This window comes from Pyrus communis, chromosome 6 (assembly GCF_963583255.1).
Source record: "Pyrus communis chromosome 6, drPyrComm1.1, whole genome shotgun sequence".
Lineage (NCBI taxonomy): Eukaryota > Viridiplantae > Streptophyta > Magnoliopsida > Rosales > Rosaceae > Pyrus > Pyrus communis.
Genome location: NC_084808.1, coordinates 1,726,736 through 1,740,722, shown reverse-complemented (window position 1 = coordinate 1,740,722; position 13,987 = coordinate 1,726,736). Strand labels below are relative to the sequence as shown.

The 13,987-nt window shown below is 36.9% G+C and overlaps 1 protein-coding gene across 1 annotated transcript; it reads left to right on the top strand.

Annotated features, from left to right (window-relative positions):
• Positions 1-7,734: 7,734 nt before the first annotated feature.
• On the top strand, positions 7,735-9,105 carry LOC137736726 (protein SHORT-ROOT-like). Its single transcript, XM_068475966.1, has one exon. The coding sequence runs from the start codon at positions 7,735-7,737 to the stop codon at positions 9,103-9,105; it is 1,371 nt and encodes a 456-aa protein (XP_068332067.1).
• The last annotated feature ends 4,882 nt before the right edge of the window (positions 9,106-13,987 follow it).

Below are 13,987 nucleotides of genomic sequence, written 5' to 3'. Positions count from 1 at the left end.
GAAGCAAAGTATATAAAAAAATTTCAAAGTTTTGTAAGTGGGGTGTGTGAAATGGAATAAATCATTACACACCTACCCACTAAAATTTCTTTAATTTTTCAAAATAAATATCTAATATATTTAAACATAAGAAATATTTCAAAACAAAACTTTATGAAATAAATCAAAACTTTGAATCAAAACACCAAACCTTTTGTTCTTGGCAAGAACATATCAAGAACAATGAAGAACATTCATGAAAAACCCATAAGAGCTCCATGAACATTCTTCACCCAAAAACATCCCAAAACCACTCAAACTTAAGGGAAATAACATACAACCATACTAGGGTATATAGGGGTTCCATAAGTCACTTTAAAACACTTTTAACAAGTCAAACAAGAACCCAAAAATCCACCCTTTGGATTTGGCCGAATTTCCCCAAAAACATGGCACCAAATTTTAGCTCCAAAATTCATGCTCATATGAACTACATCTACAACATTTGAGATGGCAAATTTTCTAACAAAATTTACATTCAAAGAAGCACGAATAAAGCTTGTAACAATTACAACATTCAAATCACAAACTATGAACTACAAAACCTAAAAGGATTCACCAACTACTAGACTTAGGCTCTTGATACCACTTGAAGGAAGATTTGTGAAAAACAAGTTCATTTGAGCAACATCAACAACATGCAATTAACAATTAAAAGGCGGAATCATGTTTATATGCACTCAAAAACAAAACTTAACCCATGAACTTCAAAGCCTAGTAGATAGGTGAACCAAGACTCAACTCAAAACAAAGTGAGTTGAGAAATCAATACCTTTGTAGATTCCTCTTTGCATAAGCAAAGGCTAATCACCCAAAGAGGGGGCCTTCATTCCTTGCATCTTAGATCCATGGATTTGGATGGATGAAAAGGTTTCTCCAAGTTCCCAAAATTGAGAACCTCTAAGTCTCCACACCAAGGCATATTGTAGAAGAAATGAGTGACCTAGAGGAAGTAAGATTGCTAGATGTTTTCCTCAAGGGTGGCCGGCCATTTCTAGAGAGAAAGGAGAGTTTGTGTTTCTCCAATTTCCCCAAAAACAACCCTTAATGAATTTTGGCTATTAAGTCACACTTATACCTTAATTCATTTGAGTGGCAAACTTGTAAATAAGTCCAAAACCCACTCTTTCTCTAAATGGCCGGCCTTAGGGTATTCATTGGGCTATTTGGGCCTTTGTGAATCATTATTCATTAAGTTGTCACACAACTTACGTCAATGGACTTGACGTTCGAAGCCCATTGGGCCTTAAGGTCCAAAACTATCCCGAGGTCTTTTAACAAACTTATTCGTTTGATTAACTATCATATTAATTAATCCTTGCCATAAATAATTAAACCATTTAATTATTCTTACTCATCTCCGTTGAATCTTCAATCTCTACCTTACACGGTGTACGATCCATTAGGTTCCTTTTAGCGAGGCAGTGGGCGATTCAAACTCTTTCAAATCGATTGTGAATTGAAACTTACTTTCAATTCTCCCGTTAGTGATAATACACTTTTAGGGCTTCCACAAACCATGGTTGACGCCTAGCAGCATGTCATGGTTACCCAAGCTAATCAGAAGAGGTGGAGAACCTATTCAGTTTTAGGATTACAAATGCAATACGGTCTTTCTCTAATACAATACTCTTGACCACATTGTTTGGTTTGATAGTTTATTCATGTCTACTATCCAATGTGAGTCTTGTGCTTATATGATTACCTTGAATGTGATTTGGAACACATTCCTAAATCTCATTCATACTTTGGCCAAAGATTCTTAATCATATCATAGAGTATTCTCCCTCAAACAGTTTGAAGGTTAAAGATCCCTTGTTGCGCATTCACTTGCCACTTAAATGGCTTGTTCTCGTACATTTACGTTATGTTTCTTTAGTTATTTTAGTTCTTTATGCTTCTTTTGTGTGTTTTCAGGTTCTAAGGGCAAAGTATGCAAAAGGATGCCTTTTGGAGCCTTTTGGAGCAAATTAGAGATTGGAATGGATATCATATGCTTGAAGCCAAAAGGATGGACGAAATTGAAGACTTGAAGTAGGAAAGTTAAAACCTAAAAAGACCTCATGTTTGAGCATCATTGAAAACTCCTACGCATTTTAGAACACAAAAACAACATTCCTAGCAACCTTAGGACATTGTCGTGTGTTTCCTTGTGTCTCCCTTCCTTGCCATGCAAGGAAGGGCTTTGTTCCCTATTTTAAATACTTAAACACTACCACTTATCATTCACCACATATCATTCACCACTTATCATATCATACATTCATTTATCACTTATCATAATCATTCACTTATCACTTAACATATCATACACTTATCACTTATCACTCATAATCATCTACACATTTCAACCATTTAAACACATGTACTTCACCTACAACATCCACCTACTTCACCTACAACATCCACCTACTTCACCTACAACCTCCACTTACTTCACCAACCTCACACACCTACTTCACCTACAACATCCACCTACTTCACCTACAACCTCCACTTACTTCACCAACCTCACACACTTACTTCACCTACAAATGACATAGCCATATGTTCCCTCCACTACTCCTATAAATACCCTTGCATTCATTCATTCAAGAACATCTCATTCCATTTCACAACACAACACCCCTCAAACACTTCCATTATTCCCTAACCGTGAGTCCCCCTTCCACCATTCCTCATCCATTTCCATAATTCCCCAAACCTCACCTTAGACCTTGTGCTACAACAACGAGGAAGATAAGAGGGCCTAAACGTTCATACAATTCAAGTTTGAGTTGTTGGAATGTTTAGGTGTTTCTTTGATTTCAAAGTTTAAATTCAATTCTCTTTGTTTTGTACGTATGAGGAATGGAAGAGAAGAATGCCTAAACGTTCATACAATTCAAGTTTGAGTTGTTGGAATGTTTAGGTGTTTCTTTGATTTCAAAGTAATGAGGAACTAATCCCCCTTTAGCTAGGGGGTGATTCGAAACTATGTTTATATTTGCAATATGAATTGATTACTTTTGGTTGGAATTTCAGAAGTTGTGGATTCAATTCGTTTAACTGTTTGATTGATAACTTATTTATGTATGTTCATTGAGATTGCAAGCTTAATTTTCATGCATGAATATGACGCTAGAATATAAGTGAGTTTCACCTAATCGTTATGAACTTATATTCACAAGTAGTGGAGGTTGCTTATAAACAATCGCGTTAAACGAATTCTTGGCATAAGTTTCATGCGTATTCCATAGTAACGAATGCCTCGTCAACACTTCTAATTTTCATTGAACTTAATGATCTTTGTTGAATGTCTCTATCATGCGTATTCCATAGTTAGGGACTTTGATTAAGAATAATTTGGTTGTAATGCGTATTCCATTCAATCCAATGAATTTAGGGAAATCTGAAAGTTAATTTAAGCGGACCTAATTAACTTGGAGCATTGAGTTTCATAATTTATCGAAAGACCAACTGAGAATCAATCTTGTATGCAAGTATAACATGTGTGGAGAAGAACCCCTTAGCTAACCTTCATTCCATTTATTCCATCATCCATATTCACATTTACATTCTGCTTAGTTTATTAACTTGTTTTGTTATTTCAATTTTCGTCAAATCAAAACTCTTCCCCCCTTTTTCCTTATTGTTCAATTTAGTTTATGTTTTAAAGCATTTTGAGTCTTTGGTTTGTCTTAGTGATTTAAAGTTTAGTTTTGCATTCTTTGAGTCTAGTATAGTGTTTTAAATTTTATTTTACGTTTTTGAGTCAAATCCAAGTGATTAACAATCCCTCCTAATCCCCGGTCCAGAACGATCCCTACTTATACTTATACTACAATTGTCAAAAAGAGGGTTTAATTTGTGTGCGTATAAATCACGCATCAGGCTATAAAGATCGAATGCTAGGGAAACTGACGAATCGAGGCTGAGAGAAAGAACTTATGCTAGTGAAAGGCAAGCTTATAGCAGACCTCTCTAAGTGGCCTAGGTAAATCACCATCTGAACTGCACGCGGTTTGTTCCTTTCCAAGGATATGCAAGCTGTCCATTCTAAACTCAATCTTAAAGTCGCCATATGCGCGAAGACAAGTCCGATAAGGACTCATCTCCCAATGCATCACCATAGGCTTATCGTCAAAAGTGATCCTTAATGTAAGTTTTACATTATATCATCTTTTTTTTAGAACTACACCAGTGATTTGACTCTCCTCCCCGGAGATATATAAGCAAGCCTTCTCAGATTCAATTACACCCCATTGCTAACCAATCCTATTTTCGCCATAAATAAAGAAATTTTATCTGTCTTGATGCTAATGTCTTTTTTTTTTTCTTTTTTGGTGATGGAGGGAATACCTCACTTGTTCCAAACAAAGCATAAACTTTGAAAAATTTCACACAAATGCAAGTTTAAAATTCAAAACAACACTGCTAAAAGAGTTTTTCTTAGCCCATTCTGTGTTAAACAGTTAGCAACTTGGGAAACTCGAACCGAATAATAAGCACGGTTACGATTCGTGGGCTACGGGCACGAGCACATGGCACTCTGATACGAAAGTCCAATGCATCATTCGGCTTCCGAAAAGTCTATACAACTAAATTTGTGGGTTATAACATATAAACCTAGGCTCTATGCCATTCAAAGGAATAATCAAAAGGGCGATCCAAAAATCTTCTGAAGATGGCTCTGAACTCCGACGTACGACTACTTCTATGCCGGACCAATGGACTGAGTCAAGTGTGTCTTGCAACATCGTATGTTAGCAAGTCCGAATGGGGCATCCAAACTAGGAAATCCCTAAGAGGAGTTTTATTCCAATGGAGCTCCGACATGTGAAAACGCTTTGACTTAGCCAGTCAAGTTAGTCTGATAGAAAACGTTCAGATCCGACGCATAGGGTCTGACAAACAAATTCAAAAAGTGTTTCTGACCCACATGTTGAAAGAAGAATTTTGTCCTAGCTAAGAAAATGAGACAATATTTGAAGTTACAATCATACAAAAACTCTTCAAGTAGGCATGCATTCAAAACAATTCTTTGAACAAAAGAAATTCAAAGTCTAGTATATGGTGAATCTAAAGACTATTTGCAAAAGAAAGAGCTAAGATTGAGCTTTTCTTACCTTTGAAGCTCATCCGTGTTTACACAAGGGATTGACCCAAGTGGAGGGCTTTCAAGTCACCTCCTTTTCTTCTTGGCTCTTTGCTCCTTGAATCTTTGCTCCTTTTCTTCTCCTTTGCTCCTTGAAGATATGAGGAAGATCTCCAAAAAGCACCAAAAGCTTGGTGCCTATAAGTCTCCACACCAAGATGTAGTGTGAAGAGAAGATGGATGACTTAGATATATTTTTGATTCTAGTAAAGTCTCCCTAAGTGGTTGGCCTCTATAGAGAAAAAGTTTCTCTTCTTTGCCTCAAGAAAAACCCTAGTGAGAGAATGGCTATAAAGATGCTTTTATACCACCTCACAAGTGAGTGACAAACTTGCAATTAAATCAAGTTCACCCTCTCTATAGTTTGGCTAGTTTTGGCTTTGTTTTTGGGCTATTTTTCCGTTTAGTTTTAGTTTTCATACAACTTAAACTCAATGGGCTTTATGGACCAAAAACCCTTTTGGGCCCCGTAACCCAAAACTAACTTCAAAACCCAATACGAACCTTTTGTATAATTAATTAATCTTGACCATTCTCAATTAAACTATTGAATCATTTATCCATCTCATTTATATTTCTACACATTCATCCTTAATCAGTGTACGATCCATTATGTTCCATTTAGGGAGGCAGTGGGTGATTGTTATTCTCAACGATTGATTGTGAATTGAAACAACATTTCAATTCTTCCTTTGATGAAGATTAGTGTTTGCTAATCTTCAGGGCTTCCACAAACCATGAGTGACACCTAGCAGTATGTCATGGCTACCCAAGCTAAGTAGAAGTGGTTGGAGAACCTATGCAGTTACAACTACAATGCAATACGATCATTCTCTAATACAATACTCTTGATCACATTGTTTAAGTGATAATTTGCTTCATGTCTAGTATACAATGCAATATTTCTCTATATGATTCAAGTGAATAATGATTTGGAACATTCTTCCTAATTCATATTCGTATGCTTTGGCCAAAGACTCCCAAATCATATCTCTGAGTATTCTCATTCTACCATGGAAGGTTAGAGATCCCTTATTGTGCATTCACATGCCTACATGACTAGATAGCTTGACCCCAACAATGCCATGGACACTCTCAATGGAATGCCTTTGACATAGTCAAAGATCAAGAACCTGCTCATCAGACAACTGTGATGTCTCAGGTCAAAGGATTACCTTGCATATTGTAACTTATGAGCTCTTACATGACATGTATGTTCAAACTCTCTTTTGAACGTTGTTTAGTGTACTCAATTACCCTTTTGTGCACCTATGTATTTGTCTTAGTGTCCAACACTAAATGACTTGAGACTAGTCTACTCACGCTTGAGTCAACATAACACATACTAGCCTTAGCGGATTGTCAATGCCCAATTGGAAATCCTATGGCTAGGAACGTTTTAGGAATGAACATAAGAGAAAGGTCTCGTTAATCTAACTTACTTAGATCACTTCTCTCTTAGAACAAATACATTCCTTGGATTCCCCTATTGCTTAAACACATGATGCAATACATAGTGATTAACAATAAGCTTTGCTCTTCATTAAACAAATAGTTTAACATAATGAGTATTCCAAAAGCCATAACATCAAATGAGTGGCTTTGTGGGCATACTTCCAACACATGCTGATGACCAAGTCTCCAAAAAACTATCGTTTAAGATTTATTGGAAATGGATGCAATTCAGGCTAGGAAATGACCCTTTCTTAGCACCACATTGCAAGTATTAAAGCCCTTGGCCCAATGACTGGGGCAGGGCATAGAAGAATTAGCCCTCGCCTATGAGTTATTTTTAGGTACGATTCAAGACTTTTAATCTAATAAATGTGTTTCAATAAGTACATGGCAAAATATTTCTCATGAGTTTAATGTTTAATTCTCGATATCTGAGTAATGTAGTACTACGAATGTGGCTTAACTGTGACCGCACAAAATAGGTGGGGATGAGAGTGTATGGGAACTGGGAGGGCAGAGAAGCCAGGTCCATCGAATACATCCAGAATTCTAATGGTTTTAATAAACTATCTTAGATTCCTGATTGAATACCCCTAGATTTATTAAAAAAATTAAAATCCTTCAAAATCCCAATTCATGAATACCGCCCCGAGGAGTTCGATACTAAGTTATTATGGTTGATTTATATTTTATGGTTCAACCCAAATTCTATGTCCTTTAGTATTAATATATCGTTTTATTCAAAATCTTTTGTACCAAACATTATATATGATTAGTTTATTTTTATTTTTATTGTTCTCTATCTATAAACTTGTCTATTCTTCATCAGATTTATCAAAATAGGAGACTAAACTAACGATGTAGATGTCCATTATTAGTACGGCTTCTTTAAATAAGGCCCAACATAAATTACAGGAAAATATTAGCATGAAAAAGACTTTAAATATAATAGTATTGCTTTCCATATCCTGGCAATTTCTGAGCTCAAATGAGATAGCTAGATAGCTCTGCAAATAATTAGGTGGTTTATACTCTCTTAGAGAGCCAAAGGAGCTTAATTAGCAGGTAGCTGTGCGCTCCATAATTAATTGAAGTGGTCGATTATGGACATATCTCTTTTCTCTCCTAATAAGGAAGCAAATTTTCTGCAGCAGTACTCCAATCAGATCAAGATCAATGGCCTGGCAGCAGCTATAGACATGCAAAGCACCAATCAGCACCCCCAGAATAGCCACACATCAACAAGCCGTTCATCGGGGTCTAGCGAGCCTTGTCCGGCGGGTACTAAATGGGCCTCGAGGCTTCTCATGGAGTGTGCAAGGGCAGTCTCAGAGAAAGACTCTAGTAAAATTAATCACCTTCTATGGATGTTGAACGAGCTGGCTTCTCCTTATGGGGATTTTGAGCAGAAACTGGCTTCTTATTTTTTGCAGGCTCTCTTTTGCAAGGCTACGGATTCCGGTCTCCGGTGCTACAAAACCCTAAGCTCAGTAGCTGAAAAGAGCCACTCCTTTGATTCAGCCAGGAAGTTAATACTAAAATTCCAAGAGCTAAGCCCTTGGACAACTTTTGGTCATGTGGCTTCAAACGGTGCTATATTGGAAGCCTTGGAGGGAGAAACCAAACTTCACATAATTGATATAAGCAATACCCTTTGCACCCAATGGCCTACTTTGTTAGAAGCTTTGGCCACAAGAAACGATGAGACACCGCATTTAAAGCTCACCGTCGTGGTAACAGCCAGCATAGTCAAGTCATTGATGAAGGAAATTGGACAAAGAATGGAGAAATTTGCTAGGTTAATGGGAGTTCCCTTTGAGATTAAAGTGATTAGTGGCTTAAACAATTTGGGACAGCTCACAAAAGAGGATCTAGGTGTTCAGGAGGATGAGGCTATTGCTGTGAATTGCATTGGGGCCTTGAGAAGAGTGGAAGTGGAAGAGAGAGAAGCGGTGATTCGGATGTTTCAATCGCTTCGGCCTCGAGTTGTGACTGTTGTTGAGGAAGAAGCTGATCTTTTTAGCTCATCAGTAAATGATGACTTTGTCAAGTACTTTGAAGAGTGCCTTAGGTTTTACACATTGTACTTTGACATGCTGGAGGAAAGCTTTGTCCCAACTAGCAATGATAGATTGATGCTAGAGAGGGAGTGCATGAGAAGCATCATTAGGGTTTTGGGTTGTGATCATCACGATCATGATGATCACAAAAATGGTGGGGAGTATGAGAGAAGGGAAAGAGGAAACCAATGGTCTGACAGGCTCAAGGCGGCATTTTCATCGGTTGGATTTAGCGACGATGTTGTCGATGATGTCAAGGCGTTGCTGAAGCGGTATCGAGCTGGCTGGGCACTAGTACTACCACCACAAGGAGGAGGAGGAGGAGAAGAAGATATTGATCAAACAGGACTATACTTAACATGGAAAGAGGAACCCGCAGTATGGGCTTCCATATGGAAACCCTCAGCTAATTAAAGTGTGGCTGATTAGTTAATTACTACAATTATCGCAAGCCTAGCTATAAATTCAGTCAGATTCAAGGGAAGTGAAGATCACTTCATACATGGAGTCCAGCCCACCCCGCCGCGCCCCCACCACACCCTCCACCCCCACCACCCCCCCCCCCCCCCCCCCCCCCCCCCCCCCCCCCCGCGTCCTCCCTCCAATTATGTCCTCCTTTTTCTTTTGCTTAGTGCTTGGGAGTTTATGTTCGGTTTTTTTGGTTTTATTTTATTTTTCTTGTCCTCTTTTTAAGTTCCCCATATATACATATAGACATAGCAGTGTTAATTTTTCATTTAGATTGCTTGCTTGCAATCTTGCATTCATCCCTGAGTGGCAATGGCATTCTGTAATCTGCTTTTCACAAGATAGTGAACAACGTTATGTACTTTAGGGTTTATAACTGTTAGGTTTTTTTATTAAAGGTATATTGATCAATGATCTAATGATTAAAGAATTCCAAAATATACAATTAAAAATTGAAACAAAGTTTTAGTCTATGTCTGTGATGTGGCAATAGTATGCAGATGTTGACCAAAATTATATTGGTTTATGATTGATCTTCCTTTGTTTATATTAAAATTATGTATCTGCCGACCGATTTGACATATCTGATAAATTTACTAAAGAAATTGAAAACTGAAGATACAATATAATACTAATTATATGATGGAGGTCAATTTATGATTAGCTATGCTTGTATGTCATAATCGTCAGCTTTGTGGATATTGGAATCTAAACTTAGACAATTAAAATCGAAATAAAAAAAAGGTAGTTTAATTGGTGCATGCATATTCTAAAATAATTGGCAGCTTCAATTACTAAAGAAAAGCATGCTGTGAGTTCAGTATGACCAAGTCAAGAGCCTGCTTTTCCGAAGAGAACGCTTATATATTAGCTGCGTCTAGAGATTCAAAATTGAATTGAAATTCCAATCGGAATCGAAATTTCTGTTCCGTGCCCCAACATTTTCGATTCTGAAAATTTTCGAACATTTTGAATGGCAATTGGAATATGCTATAGAAAATACCACACATATTTTTATTCTATCATGTTTAGTGTTATATTTAGATATGCTTTTATTTCGTATCTATATATTTAATCATATTATTAAATATTAAAATGAAGAGTATAATCATACGTACTATTTTATCTTATATAATACGATTATATGTCATACCTAAACGTAACGACCTACATATATCGCAAAAATTTAGAAAGAAAATGTTGAATGATGGATACATAAAAGTTTGAAAATTTTAGCTTTCAAAATGTAGGAATTTGGAATTATGTTTCCAAATTTCGAGATAAAACCGATTCTGAAAAACCCGATAATTCAAAATTCCGAAAATGGAACTAGTATGATTCCAGAACTTTTTTGAATTGGCATTGAAATGCTTGTTTTCAATTCAATCCGATTGAAAACCACCCCTAGCTATGTGTGAACTAAAGAAGTATAAGAAGGGTTAACTCGCTATCCACAAAATTCGAATTTAATATCTATCACTTATCAATATAAAGGAATACCATTAATCAATAATTTTAAGTGGCGAGAATGGAAAACGAAATATTAAGTAGAAGTATACAAATTAGTTAACAAAAAGAGGGTCCCAAGAAAGAGCTTGGTGACAAGTAGAAGTGTACCCAACTAGATCCCATGTTTGCCCTTTGGTTCCATTGATTTGAAGAGCATATTATTGCTTGCCTTTTGATTACTATATATTTTCTCATGTACTGGCTTTAAGCCAACATTATATAGTGGAATGCTACTTTTCTAGTTTGAGATAAGACGGTGTACCCTAGCTCATCTCTTTGCTTTGTATCGTACTTGTTTATCATATTCTCTTGGTACGTAGTAAATGGTGCTTTAATTCTCTGTCTTTCACACACAAACTCACAGCATCCACATGCATGTGCGTGCATGCTTTTGCTTAATGGATATCTCGATCCGCCACGAGACTTTATTTATGGTAAAAAGTTGTGTGGAAAAGGGTGTCTAAATGGAGGATTGTTTATGAAGAGTTTAAACATCACTATTTCAAGAGGCATGTGTTGGTCAAAATGTGCAATTTTTTTTTAGTGATATCTTTTCATGAAAAATGTGTAACTTATTCTAGTGATACATTTTGAAGTAGTTGTCAATTAATTGTTGAAGTGGTCATACATTTAACAACAATATTGCCTATCGTTCCTAGGCCGCTGATTTTGTTGCTGCTTTCATTTTCTCCGATAGTGGATTTAGGGTTCTAACATTAAGTGGTCCCAATGTAAAATATAAAAAAAAAATTGGACAAAAATAACATTAAAAAAATCAAACAATAAATATTTTCCTTTCATAACCATTAGGGGTTCAATTCTGTTTTTTCTAAAACCGAAAACTAAACATAAATTACTATTCGATTCGGTTTGATTCGGTTTTTTCAATTTGTAAAGGAGAAACCAAATTATTTGGTTTGTTTTGGTTTTTTTTTTTTTAATTTTTTTTACCTAGAAATTGGAGAGAAAATGAAGTAAAAAAATATAATGAACAAGACTTTCAACATATTGGGGGCCTTAAGTTGGTTTTACCTAGGGATGGTTTCGGTTTGGGAACTGAATCGAAAATGAATTCTCGAAATAGTTGGAAATTTTTTTCTTGGCTCAATCCTGAATCGAAATTTTGGGATCCTGAAAATCGGGAATACTAAAATTTATTTCAATTTCTGGCAATTTGGTAAAGTGCAGTTTTGGTGATGACTAAAGTTCAATAGCAGCTGAAACGTGGTGGTTGTGGCTGATTTGTGGTGGTGGTGGTGGCGAGAAGAGGGATGGGAGGAAGCATCTTGGTGATGGTGATGGTGATGGTCGTCGTGCTGGAACAACTGAGAGAGGGAGATAGAGAAACGATCGAGAAACAAAGCTAGAAATGGATTGATAGAGAGAGATAGAGAGATTCTACAAGTCTGTAATTGGAGTGAAGTTGAGGAGAGAGTGAAAGGATGATAGCTAGGGTTTTGAGGGTGTTGGGGCCTTTTCGGTCAAAGGTTTGTTGGGCTTTTGTATCGTAAAGAAGTGACTGGAGCCTTTATGCCCCTCATATCTAAGTTAGCGAGAACTAGGCCTAAAGCATCTTGACAGATAAACAAGTCCTAAGGAATGCTTTGTTGTTGTTCTAACAGCTCCAAAGTGTTGGGTCAATTTTTTGTTGAAATTCTTCTAGCGTCCTTGGAGTTCTGTCGATGGTTATTGAAGTACTTTCCGCGACTGTTGACGCGGTGACTTAATGTTGAAAAGGGCAAGGCATGAGAGATTGAAGTGTGGGATCTAAAGATCCACATGTTTAACTGAGAGTATAAGATTTGGCTTTAGAAGAAATGTTTTGAAGAGATCTTTGGTGGTAGAGATTAGGGTTTCAAGGATGAGAACGTGAGAAAATGGCTGAGGTTACAGCTTGCTGTGAGGTTTTTACAATTGCTAGGAGGAAAGGACTTGAAGGTGGGAAGCTTGAGGCTAGGCTTGTAGCTAGTGCAGGAAGCTTGCCGTAGCCAAGAGAGATTTCCAACAACTGGAAGGAAGGGTTTTTCCTTCTTTGATTGCATTTGAGCGTCCTCTCCTCCCCCTCCCATTCATCTGATATTGCTTGCTTTTAAAGAAGGTGAGCGCTATCTTTTATTTATGCTGGGTAAAAAGATGTGCTGGAAACTACTTGTTTCTAACAGATAAATGAATGGATCAAAACCTTCTTATGTCCTATGTATAGTAGGAGGCGCCAGAAGTAGGTAATTTCCAACTGCTACAATGGTGGAGTAGAATATTTTAGTAACCTATGGATAAAACGATCAGATGAGTTGCAACCACCCGTTCACCTGCAAGGCGGTAAGGCATCATTCGTGCCAGCAGCCAACCTTCTGATAATTATGCTCTAGTTAAATTAAGAAAAGAGAATATCTTTTGATTGCATCTGAAATGACAACAAGTGTGCATTTCCCTATTAAAGCCCTTGAATATTAGGCACAAAGGGCGTTCTACGGTTGAATCGTGTGGATTCACCAGGCACCCATATATTAATTTGTTGAAAACAACTCATTCGCCTATTTGTATTTCTACAATCATGCTTACCAATATGCAACTGACTTTAGTCAGCCTATGCGGTTTACTCGTTTTTCCAGGGACAAGAAGAACTAGCTTTCAACAATAGTCAAAAGCGAGGTGTCTCTATCTATAGTTGACTACCCATTTTTGACCTAAGCCACCTTCGGCCAGTAGAGAGATTTTTTAATGTGACCGGAACACAAGGTGGTACATCATGTGTCACTATACAAATGGTGGGATATATGTGTTAAAAAGTTAATAACTTTAAAAATAAAATTTCTCACTACTTATATAAAAATACGTGGTGTATCACTCGTGTTCAGATCACATTGAAAAATTTCTCCAACGCCCTTACATATATGAATTTCTGAAAGAATGAAGGAGTGGAACCTTCCTCTGAATCATTTCAGTGGCAAGAGATTCCGGAATTACTACGCATGATAAGGGGACTTTGTCACCCTTTAGTTTTTATAAATATTGAGTTTGTACAGTAACCCAACTTTGAGTATGGAATTTACTTCGACTTCGCTTCCTGTTACGTTTTTTCCTTCCCATAAACATTTTCGATCGCTACCATGTAGGGTGCTCAATATAATACAAAACACCTATGTTATTTGATGTATTATCCATTTCCTCTATGCCATTCCCACATTCACTTTATCTATCCAACAAGCTCTATCTCTGATAGAAGACAGGGGTTTTTGAGGGAATTACTAAAGGTGTCGCAACAATAGATTCACAGATAACATATATTGTTAACGCTAGCACTTTTAGACATATCCAG